This window comes from Colobus angolensis, unplaced genomic scaffold (assembly GCF_000951035.1).
Source record: "Colobus angolensis palliatus isolate OR3802 unplaced genomic scaffold, Cang.pa_1.0 Scaffold100, whole genome shotgun sequence".
Classification (NCBI taxonomy): Eukaryota; Metazoa; Chordata; class Mammalia; order Primates; family Cercopithecidae; genus Colobus; species Colobus angolensis.
The window spans coordinates 2561426-2588012 of NW_012110920.1; the positions used below are offsets into that span (position 1 = coordinate 2561426).

The 26587-nt window shown below is 40.4% G+C and overlaps 1 protein-coding gene across 1 annotated transcript in view; it reads right to left on the reverse strand.

Annotated features, from left to right (window-relative positions):
- Positions 1 to 26587, reverse strand: part of SLC35F1 (solute carrier family 35, member F1) — a 413530-nt gene that overhangs the window by 19487 nt on the left and 367456 nt on the right. The window contains exons 4-7 of the mRNA XM_011937350.1: positions 26087 to 26246; positions 17960 to 18116; positions 16024 to 16076; positions 8297 to 8451 (exon numbers count right to left, since the gene is read on the reverse strand). Of these exons, the coding sequence (XP_011792740.1) occupies positions 8297 to 8451; positions 16024 to 16076; positions 17960 to 18116; positions 26087 to 26246 (525 nt within the window). The remainder of the gene's footprint in view (positions 1 to 8296; positions 8452 to 16023; positions 16077 to 17959; positions 18117 to 26086; positions 26247 to 26587) is intronic.

Here is a 26587-nt window from a genome sequence, read left to right on the forward strand (position 1 = left end):
CCTATTTCTAATTACATTTGGGCACTATGAGCTTAACATCCACAGCCTTTTAAGATGTCATTTTTACATACAAGAAACCTAACAGGCTACTTATGAGGGCATTTTAAAATATAAGAAGTGAAGTTTTGCTTTTATTATGCTCATCAGCTGCCACAAGTTGAGGCTGCCTGCCCTGGTTTTCAAGTGCAGTGACATTACTGAGATTGCTCACTGCCATAGAGGATCAACAGGGTTGCTTGGCTCACGATACTGATTCATGCCTAATGAAAGATTCCACTCTTAATGAAAGTTTCCAGTCTCTGTAAACTCTCTGGCATTGGGACTGAGATGTTAAGGATAGTTGAAATTGCTGTCTACTAAAGTTTTAGTGTTTTGGAACCTTATCCTTTGCATTATCTGCCTGGTGATATTTGGTGTTTCTATCATCTTCACCTATAAATAAAAAGTTATGCACCCAAACAGTGGCTGGCGCATAACAGGTACAGAATAAATAAATATGATCTGGATATCTTTCTTTTAAATTTAATGCATAATAATATGTTATTATAATGACCTCAGGTCCAGAGTTTCTAAACTTGGCTTGCCAAATCTCTTATAACAACCACCACAACAAAACAATAAGAGAAGCTGGCACATATGGGATGTAATTTTAGGAGCTGATGGGGAGGGTCAGGGTGGATCATGGAGCTCTACACCTGTCCTCATAGGATGTCACCTGGATTGCCAGCACAGGCTGCTGACATTTAAAAACTTTTCTGATTGTTTTGTAACTCAAAGCAATTATTTAAAAATTATCTGGTATAAATATGAGACTAAGACATACAGAATGCTTTCTAATGAAAACATGCACATGAAATCCCACAAAATTCACATTAATCACATTACCCGGAATAGTTGGAGTTGCCTTTTGGATAAATGATTTTGAAATCTGTCTTTTTTTTTTTTTTTAGTAATTACTTGTATGATAAAAACACTCTCCTCATGCAAGAATAGTTTTATGGAGCCCATACCTTCCCAAGATATTCTTCAAATAGGATAATCTGTGGCTTCAGGCTGTTCAGCATGGAGAGCCACATAAGCCAACGGCCCAAGTGACGAGTTTAAAGGGGACTTGGAGAGTACGTATGATGTTTATTTTTGTCTGTTAGTTTCTAGTTTATTTTAATAAAGTTACAAAAATCATATGTCCTTATGAAATTACTCTCAACTTTATTACAACAATTTTGTGGCAATATTAAGCCTTGACATGTTAATAGTAAATGCGTGAAATAAGCCATCGTCATTTAAATGTCAGGCAAAAAGGAATTTTCTGTATATTTCATGTCAGCTGCTATTTTGCTCAAGAATGTTCAGCACACGATGGCATACAGTGAAAGAACTGATTGGTATTTTACTTTAACAACCCTCAGATGTTTTGTATTTCTGATTGTCACCTAAAAATTCCATGGTAAGCAATAAAGGAATCAAATAATTCAGTTGAAAATGCCTAATACAATGTTTTCTACATTTCAATGCATGAGACCCCAGGCTTGCCTTTTCAAACAGGAAAAAAGCTGGAGAGAACTCATACAAAATTGTTAAGCACTACATCTAGTTACAAAATCTTAGAATAAGGTTAATAGTCCAAAAATATAATGAGATAGGAATTACTAATCCTGAAACACATGTTTAAGCAGAGAACCGTATCACTGCTGGTCACCTTTTATACATTATCTAACTTAATCCTCTCTAAAGTTCCATAAGGCAAACCTCATTACCTTGAAGTTTAGAGAGAATAAGTAACTAGCCCAAATAAAGCATACACGGAAGCCAGTTTAAATCAAGGCCCCTTGAACTCTGAAGTCTATGCTCTTTTGGCCACACCATGCTGCTTAATTCACACTTTACATGGTAGATGTTGAAATAGTTTTCCCACTCCAGTTTATTCTCTCTCCACATGACTTGGTGTTTTCTTTATTAAAATCACATACTAGCAAGAAACCTGAACTACTTTAAGAATCAGTTAGGAAATTCAACAGAGCAGTGTGTGTAGGCAGAGAACGTGTCTTCACCGCCCAGACACCACAGCTTCTGAACCACACGTCCACGCATCCCAGCTGACCTGGCTTCTAGTCAGGTTACCCCCACTTACTAGTCCCATTGGGGTAGGCAGAATAATACTCCCCCAAAGACGTTCACACCCGAATCCCTGAAACCTGTGAATATGTTACTTTACAAGGTAAAAGGGACTTTGCAGATGTGGATTTGGAGGTGAGGATATTATCCTGGATTCTCTGGGTGGGCTGAATGTAATAGCAGGTCCAAAAGAGGGAAGCAGGCATGGCAGAGTCTGATTCGAAGACACCATACTGCTGGCTTTGAAGATGGAGGAAGGGAACATGAACCAAGAAATGCAGGCGGTCCCTAGAAGCTGGAAAGGGTAAGGAAATGGATTCTCCCCTAGAGCCTCCAGAGCCAACATACCTCTACTAACACTTAATTTTAGCCCAGGTAGGCTTCTGACTTTCAGAACTGTAAGATAGTAAATTTGGGTTATTTTTTAAGCCACTAAGTTTGTGGTAATTTGTTACAGCAGCAACAGGAAGCTAATATCCTTTCAATTTCAACAGTGTCTTGTACAATACTTACAAGATGGTAGACCTCAGACCAAGCTCTGACCCTGAAAAGTCAGTACACCCTCCAATGGCAAAGCCTCCATGTCAGTCTCTTCCTGGGCTTAGTGTCGGGGGTCTCTGAGGCCCAGGCAAGTTCATTTCCTGTGCTTTCTGTGGATGGCTACAGATTTACTGCTCTGGATTCAATAATGTTGTCAGGTAATAAAGAATAGAAATACATAACCACTTCTCAAAGTCTTGTAAGATTTAGAGTTTGCAGAAGCACTATGCCTTTCAGATAGACGAATTTAGAATTAGGTCATTTGCTTCCCAGGAACATGGGGCTTTACTGTCCAGTCAGCACAGCAGTCAGCGCAAGAGGCAGAACTGTTGCAGACAGTGGAATGATGGGACGGAAAAGGAATGGATTTTTTCCAAGAGTGGAAAGTGAAAAAAAAATCCAAAAACCCAAATAATCAATGTTAGGCAGGCGAGCTTCATTAAGTCATTTAGTTCTGCGTGGATAAGCAACATCTGTGAAAAACTAGCCCTCCCCTCCAACATGCAGATATTTATAACCAGACCAGAAAGCTGCTTAAAGACATCATCATTAAGTTAAAGAATAATCTGTAATTGTAGACCATAGTAAAACCACGTGAGCTCTCAGAGGTTACTAGGTCACTGGTCCAATCCTCAGCACAGAAGCTGAGGCCCCTTGGTACTCTCTCACATCAGTGTCCCGCTTCCTCTCGCCACGGAAACGCCTGCTTCCCAAGATAGTCTATTGCACTTTCAGCTACTTGTTAACAATGTGTCTTTATATTCAGCAATAAGCTTGTACCTTCACCCTTTGGTCCCAGTTCTACCTGCTTGCAGCCATGTATGATAAGTCTGAACCAGGGGCCTAACCCTGGCTGCACCCTGGAATCACCTGGGGAGCCTTCAAACCTCTGATGCTTGGGTGCTTAGAATCGGTGAGACGGGGACCCAAGCATCAGTTAGTTTGTTTATTATTGATTGATTGATTGATTGATTGATTGATTGAGATGGAGTCTTACTCTGTTGCCCAGGCTGGAGTGCAGTGGCACACTCTGGGCTCACTGAAACCTCCGCCTCCCGGGTTCAAGTAATTCTCCTGCTTCAGCCTCCCGACTAGCTGGGATTACAGGTCCCTGCCACCATGCCCAGCTAATTTTTGTATTTTTAGTAGAGATGGAGTTTCACAATGTTGGCCAGGCTGATCTCGAACTCCTGACCTTAGGTGATCCACCTGCCTCGGCCTCCCAAAGTGCTGGGATTTCAGGTGTGAGCCACTGTGCCCAGCCACATCAGTATTTTTTAAACTCTTAGTTTAAGCTTACTGACTAAACCCTTTTCCACACAACATTTCATTTAGTTTAAAGACGCCTCTCCTGGTGGAAAAACTCAATCCCTAAGGGTAACATACTGTGTAACTCCATTTATATAACATTTTGAAATGACAGATTTATAGGAATGGAGAACGAACTAGTGATTTTGAGGAGCTGGGGGTGGGTGAGGGAAGTAGGTGTGGTTATAAAGGGCAGCATGGGCAATCCCTGTGCTGACGGAAATGTTCTGGATGTTGAGTGTATCAGTGTTAACATCCTGGTATTGTACTACAGTTTTGTGGGGTTTTTTGTACTACAGTTTGGCGAGATGTTATCACTAGGGGTAAGTGACTAGGTAAAGGGTATAAACCAAGAATAAAATTCTAAGGTCCCCCAGCCATGTGGATGGACCCTTCCTCTCAGCCAAAGGCATTCCAAAATTACCCTGAAAAGCTAGTTCAGGCCATGATGGGAAGGGGGAGTTGGGCATGCCTCACTATACCCTCCTTCCTTTTGGAATCCAGGAAGAGCCAACTGGCATTAACATCAACACAGACCTTAAATATGATAAGGACCATTTATAATCTCTTCTCTCTGAAGCCTGCTACTTGGAGGCTTCATCTGCATGATAAAACCCCAGTCTTCACAACCCCTTATGGTAAAGCAGACATTCCTTCCTATTCATGACAACTCTTGCAACCAACTGCTAATCAGAAAATGTTTAAATCTAACCTGTGACCTGGAAGCCTCTGCTTTGAGTTGTCTGGCCTTTCCAGATCAAACCAATGTAAATCTTACAGGTATTGATTGATGTACTATGTCTCCCTAAAATGTATAAAAAGTAAGCTGTTCCCCAACCTCCTTGGGCACATATTGTCATGACATCCTAAGGCTGTGTCACAGGTGCACCCTTAATCGTGGCAAAATCAACTTTCCAAATTGATTGAGACCTATCTCAGATACTTGGGCTCACAGGGGTTAACTGGGCTTTCTCTATTATTTCTTAAAAGTGCACGTGAATCTACAATTATAGTCAGTTTTTAAAAAGGCAATAGAAATAAATTTTAACTAGAAGAAATGACTACTCTGTTGGATCCATTCCTGCTTTAAGAAAATTTATCTTTCAAATAGTAACAAAATGTATGTGTATTTTGCCATACCAAAAAAAAACCCCAAATCATTGCTGTATGAAATAAAAATATCCATTACAATTCTAAATTAGTGAATACAGTAATTTAATTTTCAGATAACAGAATTTCCCTTCTGATGGCGTAATGGGGGGTTACTACATGCTTTCCTCTTCAGCAAAGTTACTTGTCCTCAGTGAATAGGAACATACAAATAATAGGAGGAGAGGATGGATTGCAGAGAATTAGCATATCAGCCCTCTCATTTCCTGATGCTTGTAAATTTGAGGAACCCCAGGTTTAACCCCACATCAGCGGAAGTGTGGGAAAGGACAGGCTCAGACAGGAACAGGTACTGTTCGAGTACATTCTTATCAAGGACAGTGGTTCTCGAACTCAGAGGGCATCAGACTGCCGGGGGAACCTGTTACCAGCCACACTTCCCCAGACACATCTCCAGATACTGACTCTGTGGCTTAGGGGTGTGGCCCACAAATCGGCATATTTATCAAGCACCCCAGTGAAACCAGACTTTCAGGAACACTGCTCTCAGGCATGCTGGGAGCTGGCCTGGATCTGAACCGCCCAAGCAGTGACTGCAGTCCTCAGCAGAACAATAGATTTTAGTCATCTTTCCTTAAGGAAGATTAAAGGGATTCTTTTAGTTCAGAAGCTTATAAAGCAAATTACAAGATTAATTGCTAAGAACTGAGTTCACACCAAGTAACGGACTAGATGTAGATGCTTAACTGAAGAGGAGAGAAGAATATTGCTGGCCACCTGCTGTGAGGATGAACCCACAGCCAGGTGTTCCCCAGAGCTCTGGAAAATGACTGGATGTGTGAGGAGGGGGATTTTGAAGGAAGCTGGTCTTCCCGCACTGGTTAGGAGCAGTATGAGAGGAACATATTGTGACCTTGCTTTTTACCCTTTACGAGGACCAAGGTAGCTTGGGAAACAGCTTGCTCCATACAGACAAAACAAATTGCAAACAATAAACATTGCCCAGTCCTAGATACTTTCTCTAAGCTCTTAGTTTTGCCACTGTATTGGGCAAAAGGCTCCATATAAAACAGGAACTTGTAGGGGGAGTGGAGAGATGATAGCTAGAGGGTAGAAACTTTCAGTTATAAAATGAGTAAGTTCTGGAGACCTAACCTACAGCATGGCGATGATAGTTAATGGTAATCTGTACCTGAAATTTGCCAAGAAAGTAGATCTAAAGTATTCTCACCACACACACACAGACAAACACACACACACACACACACACACACACAGAAAAAAGGTAACGATGTGAGGCGATGGATATAATTAGCTTGATTGTGGCGAACATTTCACAATGTAAACATACATCAAAAAATCATGTTGTACATCTTAAGTACTGTATATAGTACAATTTTTATTCTTCACTTATACCTCAATAAAGCTGGAGGAAAAATAGGAACATTATTCCTTTCTGCTGTCACAGCCACTTTCTCAACTTGTACCGTCTCTCAGATCTGTTTCTGATCCTCCTAGCTACTAACCAGCTTCATTTGTACTCTCTTTTTCACCCGTGTCTGCCCTTTTGCATTGGTTTCTTGGCTATGACTTTTGCTTTTCTCAGTGGTAATCCTGATTATTCACTTCAGCTGCTTTGCCCCTGGTCATGTCAAGTACATGCTCTTTTTAGCTTATTGTTTCTCCAGGAACGTCTACACCCAGTTTCATCTGGATGAAGACGCTTTGCTCACCAAGGTGCCCCATCAGCTGGCCACCCCCGAGTGCTGCTGAAAGGGCATAGCACAAGAATATTTCACGTCAAAGCCTTTTGTAAAGTGTGTACCCACCCCATTGCTAAACCTAGCAACAAAGTGAAATAGGGCAAGGTTGAAAAACAACTCCCGAACTAACTTAGGCAAACAATTCCAGGAATCTAGAAAGCAGAACAGACCAGGTGAGCAGACCGGGAAAACAAGCCCCTGATAAATGTCATCACTGTTTCAAAATGTAACCGAAATACCAGAAATGGCGGGAACCGATCATAATCAGCCAAATCACCTTGTTCAAATGTCAGCCAGTCCTAAGTCTGATGTGTACAAAATCCCCTATGACGCTGTACCTGTTTACCCCGACTATAAAAATGCTGTCTGGAGCCCAGTTAAGGAACTTTCCCGCTCGTCTCATGACTAGTGAGGAAGTTCCAGGTTCGAACCTGTAATAAAGATCCTTGCCGCTTGGCTTTGACTCCGGACTCTGGTGGTCTTCTCTGGGGAATAAACGGTCTGGGCATAACACTGCCAATGGTGGCTGTAATACCATTGGTGAGGAACTTGGCTAAAAGTGGCCAGAGTAGTGTCTCTTTTCTTCTGCCTCTTCTTCTTTCAGCTGTCCAAGTTTGGTCTTATCTGCCTGGACATTCCATATTTGGCCTGTTTCACACTGGGTCATAGTCCCTGTTGACTCTTGTCTTATAGGACTAGTTAAGGAATGGCAAGTGGTATCTTCTCACATGTCAATTCTAATTGATTGTTATTGGCAGCAGCGAGTGTGGGGTTAAGAGGAGTAGGATCTGACCTCAGTGTGCCATAATCAATTAGTCATGCTTCCTAGGGTGAAGATGTGGGTAGAGTTTTGCATTCTGAGAGGCTGACATCTTTGGACTGGACAGTTTCTTCTTTTCTTTAGGGCTGATGCATTCACTGCCAGTGCCTCACAAGATCTCTTTGCATTCCTTTACTCAAACCCCAATCTTTTAGTAAAAACACTATTTCTAGTGCATTAACATTTTCCATTCATATTTGCTATAAAAATATCTGCAAAGCAGAAACTGCAGGAATTGTGTCTTTTCTCCAAAGAGAACATACTCTGCCAAGGCCTTTGGCAGAATCCATTTGCAGCTGTAGTTTGGGAATTGTACAACTCTTCCTAGGTTCATATTGGAAAAAGAGTAGCTTCTGGGCTGAATGCTGTCAGGAAAACTGTCCCCAGTATTCAAAAGCTCTTTCCTTTATGGCTGTTTCTTATCTCTTACTATCAATTGTCCATAGTTACTGATCTCATAGGACAAAATGTCTCTGTCTTATAATTGAAATGTGAATACCCAAATCATGGAGGTTAGCACAGCCAGTTGCATTCCTATTCCCTACACAAAATCAGGGCATTTGACATTCAGGCATTCCTACCCATGTTCATTGTTTCCTACAAAGTATCATCTTCACAAAGGAGCACTCACTCAACTTACCTTGTAGTGGAAGAGAAACAATCCACAGAACAGGCTGTACAAGTCTGCTGTGAGCAGAGAGAGGTTGACTGAAGTGGCACTGGTTTTCTTTATGACGACTGGCATAAAGCTGTAGAGACCAAACATGCAGGCACTAAAGCCAACGTAGAGCAGTCCTGGGGGAAGAGTAAAGAGAAGGCAGCGTCAGAGCCTCCTCCAGGGCATCTTCAGCATCCACAGCAGGAAAGAAGGGGAAGAGTGCACACCACCTGTCACTCACACAAGGCAGTTTCTCTTTCCCCCTATTCACTGGTGCTTATTATTGGATAACACAGTACAAAAATAAAATAGGATCAAAAAATAAAAATTTAAGCGTGAAAATGAACTTTCTGCTTCTTATTGCATTGCTGACATTTTGCTTCTTCTGGGAAGGAGTGCCTCTTAGTGGTGACAGTCAGAACACAGAATCAAGGTTTTTGATTTCTCCCAATTGTGCTGTAATCAGCTTTTGCTATTCATCTATTTTTAAACATTTTTTTAACTCTTAGTTTTTAATTTGAGTAATAGCAACAAAACCGCTTGCTATCATGTATTGCCCACAATGATGAATAATTACGTAGTCTTTAAAGTTGAAGAGCTTGCCTGTCAAAGAGACCCGGACTTAGAATACTGAATTGGAATCTTGACTGTGTGGCCTTGGGTGGATGAATTCATTGCTGGGAACACAGGATGATCTGTCAGTCTCTTCCAGATTCGTGAATTCTGTTCTGCCCTGCCCACAACACACAGAGTCCTGCCCTTCCATCACATATCCTGACCTACTCTGAACTCTCACATGTGGGCTTTCATGACCTTAAAATACTATGTGGCCAATCTCTCATCCTCAAAATTTCTCTCTTTCTCTGTAATAAAGCCTAGACATGGGTATTCTATTTTGCAGGGTCCCAAGCAGGAGTTTACAGCTAAATCTGTACTTTCCCTAAATGTTGATACAATGGAAATGTAAAAAAAATAATAATACTCTTTTCTCCACCTTGAAAGAATAAGGCATAGGATAAGCATAAGTGCTACAATTCAGTGTCTGCCTGGGCATTACAACATAATAAAAATAACCTTTCCAAAGGAATCCTTGATTAAATGTGTCTGGTGTGGGCTGTGGGCAGATTTGCTTCCTCTGACTTATGGATTTTGGGGAGTTTGGTAGGTACTGAATATCTGGTCTTTCTGCCTATGAAGACCAGGGATTCATCCAAAGATAAATTGGGTTTGCCCATATGAAAAGTGCTTAAGGGCACAAAATCATCATTGCATATGAAAAGCCACATCAGATCTACAAGAAAATTATTCTGAACATAAGTAAGTAAACTCAGTACAACAGCCCCCTCTAGCGTGGTGGAAGTGCCCTCGGACGAAGGGGGACCAGCCACTTTCCTATTTAGGAAAGGTAAAAGTCCTATGCATAGATTCTATCACAGTAATATTAGTTTGGTTTTTAATTCTCCATCAGAAGTTTGAATTCCCTAAAAACAGATAGTTTTCCTGTATGTGTTTTCATGCTACTTGTAGTTCATTTTCCTTTTAACCAAGCTACTAAAAATGCAATAAATGTTACATAACTTATGACTAATACATGAAAAGACATAAAAATTAATTTGGTACTCCTTAAAGAAATCTGTGACAAGATCCATCCTTAGATTAATCCACTAAAAATAATAAAACTTGATCAGAACACAGTCTAGGCAACAGAGCCTTGTTTCTATTTTTTTGTTCTGTTTTGTTTTGTTTTTTGAAGGTGTCACTAATTTAAATACCATGACTGGGTTGGAAAGTTCCAGAATAATACCCTTCCATCATTTTGTGTGGACTTTGACTTGTGGGCTCTGTTGGTATATTCACTCATTTATTCAACTATTATTCTCTGAGTACTAACTATGCCCTGAGCACTCTGCTATGGGCTAGGAACAATGAAAAGCAGGATAGACAGGAAGCTTAGAGTTGCTATTAATGCTATGCAGAAAGACAAGGGTTTCTTAAAGAGAATGGCAGGAGCTTGCTTTAGACAGGGTGGTGGGGTAAGGCTACTTTGTGGAGGTGGCATTTACCTCGAGTGCTGAAGGACCAAAAGGAGACTGCCATGAGGGGAGCCAAGGAAACCTGCACATGAAAAGTTCCTGAAAGGGACAGGGCCTCAAGTGTTCCAGATGCTGACCGAGGCCAGAATGCCTAAGCAGAATGAAGAGAACAGGCAGAGGAAGCTGGAAAACTGGGAAGGGAATGGATTATGCAGGGCTTTGCAGGTCTTGGAAAGGAATGTGTATCTTATTCTAGTTGTACGAGGAAGCCATTGAGGAGTTTGCAGCAGGTGACTAAAAGAATCTGATCTACATTTTCAAAAGATGATTTTGGCTACTCTGTGGAGAAGGGATTGGAAGGAGAAAAGCATGGGACCAGTTACAAAGACTAGTCAGAATGGCGGTGTCATAGTCCCGGCAAGAGAGGCTGGTAGCTTGCTTGGTTTTACTTGAAACGGCAGTAGAGAAGGGAAGTGTCTGGGTTTCTGAAGATTCAGCAGGCCCCGGTGACAGCCTGATGTAGGCAGTGAGGGAAAGGATAGCATGAAGTATGCCCAGGGGTTCTGGCTAATTTAGAAACTGGGTGAATTGTGACGCCATATACCGAGATGGAGGGAGCTAAAAGAGGACCAGGTTTTCAGGAGAAACAAAATGCTCCATTTTGAGTGTGTTGTTTTAGACGCTTATGCATTATCCAAAAGGATCTGTCCAGTAGGGAGCTGGATATATAATTGGAGGACTCAGAGAAGTGGTGAGATTTTACAAGCCCAGTTGGTGGGCAAAGGAGAGTAGGAAAATAAATACATGGAACTTTGCTAACCATCCTACCTTAGGATGCTTCCAGCTAAAATATTCTCAACCTATTTTTAAATACTGCAGAAATTAGAGGTAGGGGGATAGGAGTGGAATATATACACTATCACAATTGACAACTAGGTCAACCAATGTTTTTGTGTGTGAATATACTGTTTCCTAAGCAAAGCATAGCCAGCCTAGTTAACACATGATTAAATTGAGAGTTGGAATCCAGCATCGTTGCCCTTTCTTGACTGTTCTTAGATGGACATTAAATAGTTAATGGACATTAACAATGCCTCTGAAAGTCCACCTTTCTGTCCAGGTAGGGTTTTCAATTGATCAGCATGATCATACGAATGAACTGAATTGCTTTTTGACTGACAACAACAAAATGGCTGCAGTCAGTACATTTATAACAGAGTATGTGTATAAACATTTCCTCTTGGAATGTTCTCTCTGTCACTAAGGATAGAATTTGGTCACTCTTGTGCTTATGCACTAAAGTAATTTAAGCTACAGAGATGGGAAATACTATTATCAGCTAATGTGGATTGTGCACTTACTATGTGTCACGTACTTTATGTATAGTAATTAATCTCCACAACAGTATAATGCTGATAACTATTGCTATCCTCTTTATATAGGTTAGGAAATAGGCTTATAGATTCAAGAAACACAGTCCATACTGGGTTAAACAGAGGATATGTTATATGGAGTACAAGTTACAAAGGTGTTCAAATGGGTGCTGGGGAAACAGGGATGGTGAGACAACCTGAAGATTAGCAATAGCAGGGAGTTACTCACAACCCAAGAGCTAGGGAAATACAAGAGGAAGGCCACGTTACGCGGGGTCAGAAGTTAGGGAAGCCCAGCAGGGTAGAATCACAAAGGAGACTCAGCCACATCTAGAGGAGATCTGACCCCAAACAGAGGGACATAGAAAGAAACACCGGTTTCTTTCTTTCTCCCACCTCCAATCTCCCTCGACTGCTTCCCATTGGCCAAAACTGACTGGAATCCAGTGGACAAGGGAGGCTGTGATGTGGATTTGTATAAGCAGAGCAGAGGAAAGGGTAGAAGATGGATCTGTGAGTAAACAGGCAAAAGACCAGCTTATAGAGGTTAAGTAACTTGCCCTTAGGTCACACAGGCAGCCTGACTTTAAATTCTGAATACATAACATTCAACTATATTGTTTAATTATTATAAAGAGAAATAAGGTTTTGAAGGAACATCCTATTTGACTCTAATCAATACCTCAGTTAATATCTATCTATCTATCTATCTATAGAGAGAGTTACTATATATATATAGTATGTGTCTGTATAGGCTACATATATTTGATCTCATCTTTTTCTTTGGGATTCCAGTGGTGTTCTTTCTCTTTCTTTTGAATATACCAGAGTTTTAAAATATTATTTGTAATTCTTAAAAACAATGGCTAGGTCAGATGATTTCACAGAACATATGCATTATGTTAAGTGTATAAAAAGGGCACAGGGCTAGCTTTGCTCAGATACATAATGCTCTGACGAGCATCACCTCAACTCCCCAGGCCTCAGGTTCAACATGGGTAAAAAGAAAGGTATACTTTTTTTTTTTTTTTGAGACAGAGTCTTGCTCTGTTGTTCAGACTGGAGTGCAGTTGTGCGATCCCGACTCACTGTAACCTCCGCCTCCTGGGTTCAAGCGATCCTCAGCCTCCTGAGTAGCTGGGACTATAGGCATGCACCACCACACCCAGCTAATTTTTGTATTTTTGGCAGAGACAGGGTTTCACCATGTTGGCCAGGCTGGTCTTGAACCCCTGGCTTTAAGTGATCCACCCGCCTCAGCCTCTCAAAGTGCTGGGATTACAGGTGTGAGCCACTGCACCTGGCCAGGAAAGGTGTATTCTTAATTACCCTCTAGGTCTTTTCCTGCTCTGTAATCCCATAATTCCATATTCAGGGAGAGGCCAAATCTTTTGTTTTGGCCTCCAGGAAAAATACTAAAACCAAAACCAAGACAAGCATCAACTACAACATCAAAAGTGAAGAAGGTTCCTGCATACCACAAGCCTGTGCTCACTGACCTGCAACACACTTTTTCTTTTCTCTGACATTTGACTTTCACATCGATTACACTTGTTCACACATCCTTTAGCACAGTATGACCCACAGTATGACAGTATGACCCATGGGATAAAGGGAATGTTTCAGGTGTTTATTAGACTTATGAATGTGACTCTAACATTCCCGCTCCCCAGGAGGGTATTTTAGCGTATGAGGTCATACGTTTGACTTAAGTTTACTGATTAGATCATCACAACCAGTCTTGCTTTTAATTGCTCTGTATTTTGCAATTGACCAGTGTTGTAGGAAAATAACAAAATCTGTTTTTAAAAGTGCCTTCAAGCTAAGAAAATAGAAAACATGTATCCCAAAGAAAAAAATAGAAAACATATTTATTATCCCAAGGAAACAAAAACAACAACCATCTTTCCACTTTGATAAAATGGCGACCACATGAGTTATCCAAGAGATTATACGAGGTTAGATTACTAATGTGGAGAGTGGGGAGGCAGAGAAATTCATTGACAGATGCTGAGAAATGAAGATCTCTTGGATTCTGGTCTCCTAAACAGAAGAATGTGAGCTTTCCACCAGGACATAGTCATCAGAGCTTGGCCTCTCAGGTGACTTCTCAAGGAGTGTGGGGTGGGTTTGAAAGGCTGCTGACCTTTCCTTGATGTCTCCCTGCCTCTCTGGCCCATGAACTGCAGTGGTCGCTATGCCATCTCCCAGTTCCACAGAAAGAAAGTGCAATGTCAAGCTTAAGGTCTCCTGCCATTGTCTCCAGTGCTTCCCTTTTGTCTGTATTTTGTGAGATGAGAGAGGAAAGAATAGGACCATCTTTGCTGCTTGTCATTCATTCATTTGCTCACTTAGTAAACATGTATCCCCTGCATGCCATGTGTCTAGAATTGAGCTAACAACAGAACCTTGCAGTAGGTCAGGGTGAGATAATGAGGACCAAGGAGGCCGTGGTGTAAACGCATCCCAAACGCAACCCTACAAATGCTTCAGAAAGAGGAAGACGAGTATTTGATTTCCCTTCGAGGCTATTTTTTGTTGATACATAATAATTGTACATGTTTCTGAGGTACATGTGATATTTTGATACATGCATCCATTGTGTAATGATCAAGTCAGGGCAATTGGGATATCCATCACTTCAACCATTGATTAATTTTTTTGTGTGTGTTGGGAACATTCTAAATCTCTTCTAGCTATTTTGAAATACACAATAAATTATTGTTAACTACGGTCACCCTACTGTGCTATGGAGGCCATTTTGGCCTCATTTCCAATCAGAAATTAAATGGATGGCTCTGTAATGTGTTCCTTTTACACTGTCCTTCATCATCTTCAACTATAGGGGACTGACGTTTTAATGGCAATATGAGAGCTCAGAATAAAACCATCTTTTGATGACTCATTTAGCTAACACTGAATTACAACAGAACCTCAGTGGATACGCACATGGCATCCACATAGTTTGAGGACAAATTCTTTTTGATCATTACTATTATCATCAATATAAAATTAATTCATACTCACGGACCGCTGCATGTGAAGTGCCACCAAGCACAGGTAACATTTTGTTTTCTGGTGTTGTGGGTCACAAAGACAATCTCTGTAACCTGCATCTACTTTCCTTTCCCTGTTGCCCTCCTCTTCTCTCTCCCCTTGCCCTGTTGATTTTCCTTTAATTATATCATTCGGTAGCACAACTGGAGAGAAATTAAACGGCAGGACTCTGAGACACAGGGCTGCTCAGCCCTCGAAGTCACTAGAGAGAACGCTTAGGGAGACTCAGGCACAATTCTGTGGTTCAGTGTGCCTTCAGAGGGAATGATGTCTGCAGTAAGGGTGGCCTCATGTGCTTAGGGGATGGGGACAGGTAGGTAAAGTGACACACGGGAGTTTATGTTTTTATTGTGTTTCCTTATGGACACAGAATTTGGCTAAAGTTGTATCAAAAGTCATAGAAGGGAGAGATGGCTCAAGCAGCCAGCTTCAGTGTGGGGAAGAGTCTGTAGCCCCCTCCCTGCCACTTGCATTCACTCTGCACACATTTTCCACGCAATTCCACAAGCCACGTTACATTCTGTGCTCACTGTGGAGACACGTTCTGAGGGTATTAAATGTCAGTCCCTTTTTTAGGGCTTGCTGAGATTGATCATTAGAGCATCTCCTAGTATCTTAAATCCTTGTCCTAAATTTCTTTGAGGAAAGTGGTTTTAGAAACAGGTGGAACCTGAGAAGTCCTGGATGACTTAACTAGCTCAAAGCATGTCTGGTATTTTCTAAGTCCATTTGGAGATCAATTAACCATTTCTTTTGTGCAAACTGCTCCCTTCTGAAAGGTTTTTATGGGCTCAGAATGCCCATTACATTGTTTCCTTTCATGGTTTTTTGTTAAGTTCAGTTTTTTTCCCTTTCCTGAAGTAGCACTTTTTAATGGTCACGTGAGTTTAGTGTTTCTTGGCTAAGGCAAATTGCTGTCATTTATGTGCTACCACTGCCTCGGGCCAGTTTTTTTTTTTTTTTTTCTTTTCTGTTGGTCTTTAACCTAATAACACACTTCTGTGTCTCCCCTAATGGCATCTTGGCGATGATAATGGGCAGAAGCTCAATTAGGAAACACTATGAATCATACAAGTTAGTCTCTCAGAATGTGCAGGATTTCCTGAAACAATGAAGGGATTTCATTTTCCCTTGTCCCCTACCATTCTAAATCCTTTCCTTGTTTGTGCTCCGCCCGACCCACATCATTCTTCAAACACATTTCTCAGGTTATAAAAAGAGCATCTTAGGTGAGCCAACTCCTTACCTATTTGCCAATCCCATGGCACCTTTAACAGCTCCTTATGCTCCATTATAGCTCTGCAAATTCGAAGAAAATAAACCCGATGAGCAAGATTAGAACGCACTCTACTTTCGTTCTTTCTTTCTTTTTTTTTTTTTTTTTCACTTATCAGATTTATACAAATAATGAAGCAACCCGATGAATTTCAGAAAGAATTTTGGGTCACGTAGAAGCAAGTCTAATTAGGCAGCCTGCGGTTTTTCCCTGAAGAACCTGGTCGGTGTGTGAGGGTGTGCCACAGGGCCCTGGGGAGCTCAACCCTTCCTGCCCTTCTCATCCAAACAGTCTGCCTGCAGCCTTTGTTTCTGCTGGATAGATGCTTTCTGAAAAGCAAACCGTGAGGTTCAGAAAATGTCTGTGCTTGCAGGTTTAATCAATTTCTGATTGAGTGTTTTCTAGGGCAATGGTTCTCAAAGTTAAATGTACATGACAGCCATCTGGAGAGTGTGTTAAAATACAGTTTCCTGGTCCCAACCCTAGCAATTGATTCAGAGATCCCGTGAGATCCATGGATGTGCATTTCTGGCAAATTCTCATGTGATACCAGTGCTGCTGGTCAGAGGACCATATTTTGAGAACCACTGATCTAAAAGAGAATGGGGAGGTGGCATTGGCATCACTCCACCAGCATTACTTTGATTCCAGTGAGCCCTCAATATATCCCACTTGCCAAGGACACCCTAATGCCACGTCCATTATTTTGGCGGCAGTGTCCCCCAAAGAAACAGTCAACTCTAATAGACTATAACTGAAGCAAATGAGCACTAGATCTCTGAACATATTTTTTGGACTCAAGAATAATAACCCATAAAAGAAGTCATCTATCTACAAAATGTTGGCTATGAATAGTTGAACTAGGTAATTCCTTTTTCTCTCACAAAGCTGACACACCAAATTTAGGGGCTTTAAAATGCCATCACTTTCAAAAATGAACCCCAAATAAATCCTTCTCAGACTGTACCTTGTTTGCTGTGAAGTTTTTCACCAGTATCTCAAGACAACAAAATTTGGAGGATTGTTGAAACAGTCTATTTGTAAAACCTGTTTAAGGTGATGCCAAAATATCTTCCATAAATAATTTCAGACACTGAACCCATGCAATTAGAAAGTGCTTGCTTTGTAGAAAGAGATTGGTAAAATCAGAATTACCTGTTTGTAGAAAGGGATTCAGTAAAATTTGACTGGAGGGTATACTATCATTCTTTATATCTTTCATGAAGCTATAATATTGGTCTTTACCAGTGGAAAATTGCTTTGATTGAAACTTATTCTTATAAAAAATTCTGAGGCAATAGTCAGTGATGACTTACACGTTTCAGTTGTAGAATTATTGCAAAACTGGTGCTTTTGACTTTGTGGTGCTTAGTGAATGTCTGTATTATATCTTCACCTTTTTAAGGAAAACAGAAATGCTAAATTCTAAGAGATAAATTTGAAATATGGTCCACCCTTGCAAATCCATGGGCAGTAAAATCACACATTTTTAAAAGGATAATTTTAAACTATAGGTTTTCTATTGGTGGTTGTCACTAGTAGACAGAATGTTCCTTTCTGCAAATGCATTGAATTGGGGGCATTTATGCTTAGTTTTTCTGCTTCTCTAAGTAATAACCCACTCATTGGTTTCAGAGAATCAATCCTAATGCTTCTAATGCTTTCTAGCAAATTATCTTCAATGTTTTATAAAACATTAGATGTTTTATAAAAATTTATATTGAACTTGTTTAATTTGGAGGAAATTTACTAATAAAGATATTGAGTTGGCAGATTTCATCAGTCCTTTGTACAGGAAGCTGGTGCCTGGATTCCAGCATTGATTTTTACATCCCAAGAACAAAAATTTTAAGAATAAGTCTTGACACCCCCTCTACTATCTATATTTCTTGTTATTTATACTCACAATTGAATTCCACTGAAAAATGCTCCAAAGAGACCAATCATTCCCAGGAATTCCACTCGGCTCAGGGTTCGGATGATGTACTCTTCCCAGACGTTAGAGATACCATAGAGTGTGGCTCCTCCTAAGACCAGAAGGTCCCCTACCAGCTTATTTTCCCCTAGGAACCAACCAAACAAACAAACAGAGGGAGCATCATTAAAACTTTCTTAACAAGAATCCGGCATCAGCAAATTGAGCTTCCCTTGCCTATTCTATTTTGACATTTTTGTAGAAGTTTGTTTATCTGTGCTCTAGACATGTTCTGATATGAAAAGGTTGCCTATGTTGACACAATTAGAAGTCTTCTCTAACTAAGAAAGAGATCAGTCTCTCCCAGAACACACCCTCTCTACAAAGCCCACTACCTTCTGTCCATGTATCAGATTTTCACTTAGCAGATTTATACAAATATGAAGTGGCACAATCTCGGCTCAGTGCAACCTCTACCTCCCAGGTTCTAAGGGATTCTCCTGCCTCAGCCTCACGAGTAGCTAAGATTACAGGCACCGACCACCACACCCAGCTAATGTCTATGAATATATGCTAATACATACACAAGTTATGCTGGTTTCAGGACATTTTCCAGCAGTTTAGTGAACATGGTGTAGAACAAACAGAAGCAGTATAAATTTCCACCCTCTGCTATTCAGGGAGGGAAGCTATAACAGAAGCCGTCAAGACTCCATTTTGACCATGGGCAAAATGTGTAACTTAGAAAATGAGAGTGAAAGGATTTATGGGTTGAAATTTTCAACTCCCCTGAGGTAAGTAACATAAGAGTGTAAATATATATAATTCACTATCACATTAACATTTTTTCATCAAAAATTCTTTTTGTTTTAAACTCAATTTTGGGCTGGGCATGGTGGCACACGCCTGTAATCCTAGCACTTTGGGAGGCCGAGGCAGGTGGATCACCTGAGGTCAGGAGTTTGAGACCAGTCTGGCCAACATGGCAAAACCTTGTCTCTACTAAAACTACAAAAATTAGCCAGATGTGGTGGTGGGTGCCTGTAATCCCAGCTACTTGGGAGGCTGAGGCAGGAGAATCCCTTAGAATCCGGGAGGTGGAGGTTGCAGTGAGCCGAGATTGTGCCACTTCACTCCAGCCTGGGAGAAAGAGTGAAATTCTGTCTCAAAGAAATAAATAAATAAAAATAAACTCAATTTTGGTTGATTTAAAACAAAATAAATGCTTTGCCCAGGTATTTCCTAGAGTTGGGCAAACTTCCCACTCCAGGAAGTATGGAGCCAGGGAAGGAGGAGAGTAGAAACAAGCAGCTAGAATGGCCTCACTGGTGGGCTCTGAACCCAAGGGGTCTCTGGCTCTGTCCTGCATAAGTCAGCAGTGCAGGAGTTCAGCTCACCTGCAGCTCTGGGGCAGTGGAAGCTGAAGATGGAAAGGGTGCTTACTCCAGCGTGATTCTAAGGAAAGGACTCAACGATAGCTTAGCCCTGGATTTCCCGATGAGCCTGGGTTCTCACTGTTCAGTGGGGAGCACTGAGTGTTCTTTAGGTAGTGGCTTCACATCAGATAATCTGGGCAGGGCTTGTGGAAAGACTTTGGCATGTGGTCGCCTTGGAAGATTCTATCTCTAAATGGTGCCACGTTTTCTAAGGGAACTTCCTTTTCCTGTCAAGGATTGGAGAGACAGGGGAAGAGACCCCGAAGGTAGCATTGTGCTGGAGTCATCTTCAAGGGAATGGAGCTGATAATGGCATTTTGTGAGAGCTGGAAGTTCTCTTTGGGTTCATGGGGAGTTAGGCATCACTGCCTAGGAGATGAGTCGAGAACTTGAGGAGGCCCTAATGAGAAACCAGACTTGGTGAGAGGTCCCTGGGCAGATCTTTTAGGAAAATTAAGGTTGCTGTGACAGAATGTGAAATCTTTGGCAACCTGATTAATCTTTTTTATGTGGCAACTATAAAATAATGACAAACTTTTAATTTTAAGTAGTTCATCTGAAGAATGACCCATAAAATAGAAGGTATCTATAACTAAAATTGTAAAGTTATAATGAACATGATCCAGTCTCTTTTCACTCAGAAGACATTTTAGAGCCTTGTGATGACATGGGGTCATTATTATGAATATCAATTACTGTTGTACTAGTGAAGTGTGGAAGTGCTGCATAATATAATTCTTGGTTAATAAAATTAATTTTATAGAATGAATTGAAGAAAGCTAAATCATAATGAAATATTTTAATAGAAATTAGGGAAGCATCAATCTACCTTTTAAAAGTCCTAAAAAGAGGACACACTATTTCAGTGAATAGTCTCACCAATATTTTTCAAACGCCACACGGTTATGGCCTCTTCTGTTAACTAGCCTTTGACTGTGAGAAATACACTCATCGGTACTTTGAGTTTTCACCAATTCAATAATAATTATTGATCATCACAATTTTGTGTAACCACAAGTTCACAAGTATTTTCTAAGTTATCACTAACAAAAAGATTAAATATTATTTATTATAATTTGCTGATAATTATATTTGTCAGTTTTTAAGTCATTTGAAAGTAGTACATATACATGTAACATACATTAAAATTTAATTAAACATAATTAAATTAACCAGAACATAATTTTATCCAATTATATTATATAATGAAGTGTTTCATATAATAAAAAGTATAGGTACTAAGACTAATATTTTGTGTCTAAAATTTGTATCTAGTTAACTGGAAATTATAACATATTACATTAATACTATATAAAATATTAATATAGTTTATGTACTGTTAATGCAGTAGATACCTGACATGGTGATAGCCATTTTTGCACAATGTTCATGGGCAAAGTTATGCTAGAACATCTGTCATTTATGTGTGTATAAAACCACAATAGGTGATAATGATTTATAAATTTTGGGTAAATGGACACATTTAAAATTATGAAATGTCTGCCCAAACCGATAGTTCTCTCCCTCCTCTAAATTTCACAGCAATGGTATCTGTCTATGGCACCCACCATATTCCACTCCTTGTCTGTTACTTGTTAACTTGTGTATCTCATCTCCCCACAGCCAACTGTTCTCTTACAAATCATGGTTGAAGGGCAGGGACTATGGCTCACTCAGCTGTATATTCTGTGTGGTCTCTAGCATGGACCCTGAAGCATTATACATGCTCAATAAAAAGCTACATGAATTGAGCTGACTGAACAGGTCTTAATACATCCTATGATAAATGTTTTCAGTGAGAACAGCTTTCAATTTATTGGTAGAGTTGGGTCTGATCACATCTCTATCACTTACTAGCTGTGTAACACTGGGCAAACTACAGAGTCTTTCTGAACTTCAGTTTCCTTATCTTAAAATTAGGTTATTGTGAGAATAAAATAAAATATGACATGTAAAATGCTTAGCATTGTATCTGACACTTACTAAGTTTTCACTAAATGGTAGTTTAAAAAAGTGAATACCTTATTTCCTGAACCACCTGTCTCTTTGGATTGGGCATTTCTCATTTTGGATTGCTCCTTGATTCTAATCAACCTAGTCATAATTGCTTTGCAAAAAACTGGCTTTTCTTATTAGATTTTTGTTTAAGTACTAGAAACATCAAGTTTGGAGACATGTTTGCGTATGTGTGGTGGTGGGAGGAAAAAGGAAGGCTATTTGAAATCATGACTTACCACTAGGACAAGAAATAAATGGTGAGTTATACTATTCTAGAGTGTTGAAAGACTGTTAGTGCAGTTCCTGAAAATGTATCCATTCCATTGAATACATCTGCCTCTCAAATAGGGAGAACCAATTATCTCGTTTTCCTGGGACTCTGTTGATTTTAGCACTAAAAGTTCCACATCTGGGGAACTTCTCCATTCCGGCCAATCTAGGGCAGTCACTTACACTAATTGACTATGACAAAACGTCTTTACATTTGTTACAGAAGTCACAGTTATGGAAAAAGAAGGACTAAGTGTTATAGCAGAAAGAATAATGGCTAAATTTCACATCTGGGCCACGTAATTTGGTGATGGTGTGCCCTTAAACATATTGCTTATCTTCTCTGAGGCTTGATTTCTTCAGCTGCAAGAATGACAATAAAAATTCTTTGCATAGTTAGGAGGATTAAATGAAATAATCTATATTAAAGTATCTGGTACCTGTGGGCACTCAATAAAAAGTGTCATTTTTACTTGATTGTGTTTGATTACCTGGCTCCTTGAAGATATTTTGTTTTCCTTGAAATAAATATAAAATTAAGTGTAACAAAAAATTATTGTTGGCATCTAATACCTTTGATAAATGAACTAAAAGATGCAATAAATGTATTGTGTTAGAAAGAGGGTATTTTGAAGGGCAAGAAGGATATTTCATAACAAGGAGTTATTTTGATTAGGTTTTATCTTAATCTTATTACCTTCTAACCTTGCCTTTTATATCCATTAAGTTTTCCCAGGCAAGTAGAGAACTCCTGGTGCTGAATCTTTTCGACTTTACTAAGTCATTTTTACACACTCCAACACATCTATAATATTTATAATATTCTCAGAAGCCACTTCCATTGCCTGTTAATTGCCCCACCCATCAGTAAATGCAGAGATGATCTTTCAGAGGAGGCCTATACTGCTGACATGGAGCCAAGGTGACAAAGATAATACACGTATTAAGACCACTGATTTTTTACCAGTAAGCTTGGAGAAGACATTTCCTTCAGGTGAGCTCAAAGGGCGTCCTATAGGGGGTGATCAGTTGTACACGTGACACACACAGAATGAGAACATAAGTGCTGTTTGCATCCTTCCCACCACATATACCACTCTGTAGTCTCTAAGGCAGAGTCTTCCGGGCTGGGGACTAGGGTGCTTTCTTTCTACCTCTGTCTCAAGAGTGGGAAAACTTGCTGGTCAAGTTTCAACAAAAGCCCTATTCCTGGCACATCATTCTGTGCCCCGAAACATATTTTGTACATGAAGTACTTAATGCCATCTAAGAAGTTTCCTTCAGTCAGACTTAAATCAAAACAAGTAATTCCTGGATAGCTAATGAAGAAACATGCTGACAAAGTAGAATTAAAGCAATTGCTTTAATTATAATGAAGTCAAAGAAACTTTGAAAGGGCCAACATCAACGTGCTTGGAGACAGAATTGTCAAAATTCCAAATGAAGATGAAACACAGATTAAGCATTATAAAAAGGATGAAGTTAGACGGTCTCTTTTCCTGTGCAAAACTGTTGATACAGTGATGATAACTGTATTATTATTATTCTGATTTTTTTGAGATAGAGTCTTGGTCTGTTGCCCAGGCTAGAATGCAGTGGTGCAATCACAGCCCACTATAACCTTAAACTCCTGGGCTCAAGCGATCCCCCCGCCTCAGCCTCCCAAGTGGCAGGACTATAGGTGCACACCACCATGCTGGCTAACTTTTTCTGTAGAGATGGGGTCTCACTATGTTGCCCAGGCTGGTCTCGAACTCCTGGCCTCAAGTGGCCCTCCTGCCTTGGCCTCTTGAGTCGCTCGGATTTCTGGATGTGCTTGGCCTGGTGATGACATTTTATATGGACTTGGATGCCTGACTTACGTTCCGGTGATTACCTGCAGTATTTTAGAAAAGTTTTGTGACCCTGGCTGATTAATGCAATTGAACCAACTCTGCCATAGAGGTGAAAAAAAGGAATATTTTTTGATAATGATATATAACAATTTTAGGATTCTACTGACCTCAAAACCAGTGGGTTTTTTTTCTTTAAAAAAAATATGTTCTCTGTGATAGCTTAAATTGCTGTCTACTTTAATATTTTTATAGAGGCAGAGCATGTCCAATCATAATTTTATAAAATGAGTCCTTGGATCCTATATCTGGGCTGGTCTTAAAACATCACTCTATGTACTTGGGCACCACTTCAATAGCATGGAAAGTGCTCCACAATGATAAAGATTAATTCTGTTAACACTGATGCTTTGTATATTACAAAAGCAATGATGCTGGGGGCCTTAAACAGATTCACATGCAGAAACCAAATTCCACTCCAGTATGTTTTAGCCACATCTACATTGCTTTTTAAAAATGACACTTTGGAAAGACTTTCAAATGGACTTACTTTATTTTTCTTAAGTAGTTTTGCTTCTTTTCTAGCACTTCATTTAAAATCAAAACAACATTTTTTACAGGATTAATGAATACAATCTAGTGAAATCAATTCAAATTAGCTTAACATTCTAGGCTTAAATGTTCATCTTTATAGTTGACTATCGAATGCAAGATGATGGCCAAGATGAATGGCTGGGGTTCATGAAGGTAGAGTTTTTATAACTAAGGGTACTTGTTTCTGCTTAGCCTGTGTTTACACAGTGTGTGGAAAACTGAGAAAGTGTAACTAAATTATGACTTTAGGCTGGCTGTAGTGGCTTATGCCTGTAACCTTGGCACTTTGGGAGGCCGAGGCCAGTGAAGCACTTGACGTCAAGAGTTCAAGACCAGCCTGGCCAATGTGGTGAAACCCCGTCTCTACTAAAAATACAAGAATTAGCTTGGCGTGGTGGCAGGTGCCTGTAATCCCAGCTACTTGGGAGGCTGGGGCAGGGGAATCGCTTGAACCTGGGAGGTGGAGGTTGCAGTGAGCTGAAATTATGCCGCTGCACTCCAGCCTGGGCGACAGAGCAGGACTCTGTCTCAAGAAAAAAAAAAAAAAAATATATATATATATATATATATATAATATATATACACATATATGATTTTAGAACAACTGGCCACATTGTATAAGACAAAAATATTATCTGGTCTGAAAAGATTATTCATATCAACATTACTACACGCATATAGCATAATATTGGCCCTTTCATATGACATCTATTGATATGTTATGGAACCAGTGTTTCATAGAAGAGAATCTGGGAAACACCGAGGTTTCCAGATTTCTACTGAAGTGGGGACCGATGGTGTTGTGTAGGTGGTATGGATATGTGACGCTGAGGTTGTCTCTCTTTTGTTCTATGTTGTGTCTTCACCTCCCAGCAACATGGGACAGAGAAGGAGGCCTGCCCTGAAGGCCAGGGGCCTTGTGTTCCAGTGTCTGCTTTGTCAGCTCTGTGACTTTGGGCAACTCACTTGGTTTGGATGCATCTTGGTGTTCACATATGTCAATCATAAAGGAGCTGCACAAGGTCCTTTTCAGTTATAAAGTTCTATGGTGCAACATACATCACATCGTTTCAGAGACTTCATGTGACCTTGTCTCATAAAGAGAAATGGTCCACTTTTGACTCTTTATCATCCAATTTCCTAGAAGAAAGGGCAATTCCAAGAACTATAGAAAAGTGGGTACTTTCTATCCCATTTCTAATGTTAACAAAGAAAGTCATTTTTTTTTTTTCTGTTCCAAAAACCCTTCTGTAGCAAAAATTTTGGTACATTTTAAAGAACTCCAATGCTTTAAAAAGGGTCTTCTGGAAACCACCCTGGCTCAGGACTCCCCCAGCAGATTCACAGCAATTTGATGAGTGAATCATGCAGCTTTACCTTGTGGGTTTATAAACTCTAATTGATACCAATAACCCCTCCTTGTAAAACAAATTAAAAACTTTGTGTGAGGAGACAGAACTTAACTCTCCCCACTAAAATTATGGAGCACTCCTAACTAGTCCTCAAACTTTATTTACTTGTGGGCCTATAAACCAACCTTCACCCAGTAGTTTCAAAGCTCAGTCTTTGTCTGGCTTGACAGAGAAAGGTTTGGGGTTGGGGAAATGTGTGGAAGGCCCTGTGACTCAGTAGTGAATTAACTCATTACCACCAACTCTACAAAGGACCAGGGCTTGGGCCAGGTAGCTGGTTCAGGAATGGATTGACCTCCAAAACATCTTCTTGGTAGGTCATGACTCTCAGTTTTACACACTGTCTGCATGTTTCTGAATGGATGCAGAAAGGGCATGAAAGCTGTATTTTGCATCCTCATTCACTCAAGAAACATGCATTAAGCACCTCCCATGTGCCCCGTTTCAGGTGTGGGGGCAACAAACATGAACAGGCCACAAACGGGGTCCTTGTTTTCACCCAACTATGAACATTCCATTTCTTGTCTTGGCCTCACCGGCAGAGGTAAGGAACATGGTGAACATCCGAAGACTCACCTGCTCCCTGATGCCTTCCCACAAGCACATCTGCTCCCACCATGCAGCCCATTCCCAGGATGCAGACGACGATGCCGATGAAATGCACAGCCTTGTACCGGATCAGCAGGAAGAACCAGGAGAGCAAAATCACGACTGGGATCACAAAACAGTCCAGGAGCTATTGGGAGGGATGAAGGTAAACAACAACAGGAGGTTCAAGAGGAAGCTTTCCATGTAAAAGGGAAAAGTAATTTAGTTCTGCAGAAAGGGTTCTGTCTTTCCCCTGAACCTGAGATTTTGTGTAGACTCAGGCTTGATGTAGTTAAAACAGAATCTGAAATAAATGGAAATTAGCTTTATTTATTTACTTAATTGTAAACATCCCCCAAACTTTAAGGGAAAGGGGAGAAGGCAAACTGATAAGACAGGCTGGTGGTGAAGAGTCTCCTGCCTCCAGGTGCTGGGGCAACTCTGCCTCCTGTCTTCTTCAGAGCCAGGTCATGCTCCACGGGAACACCT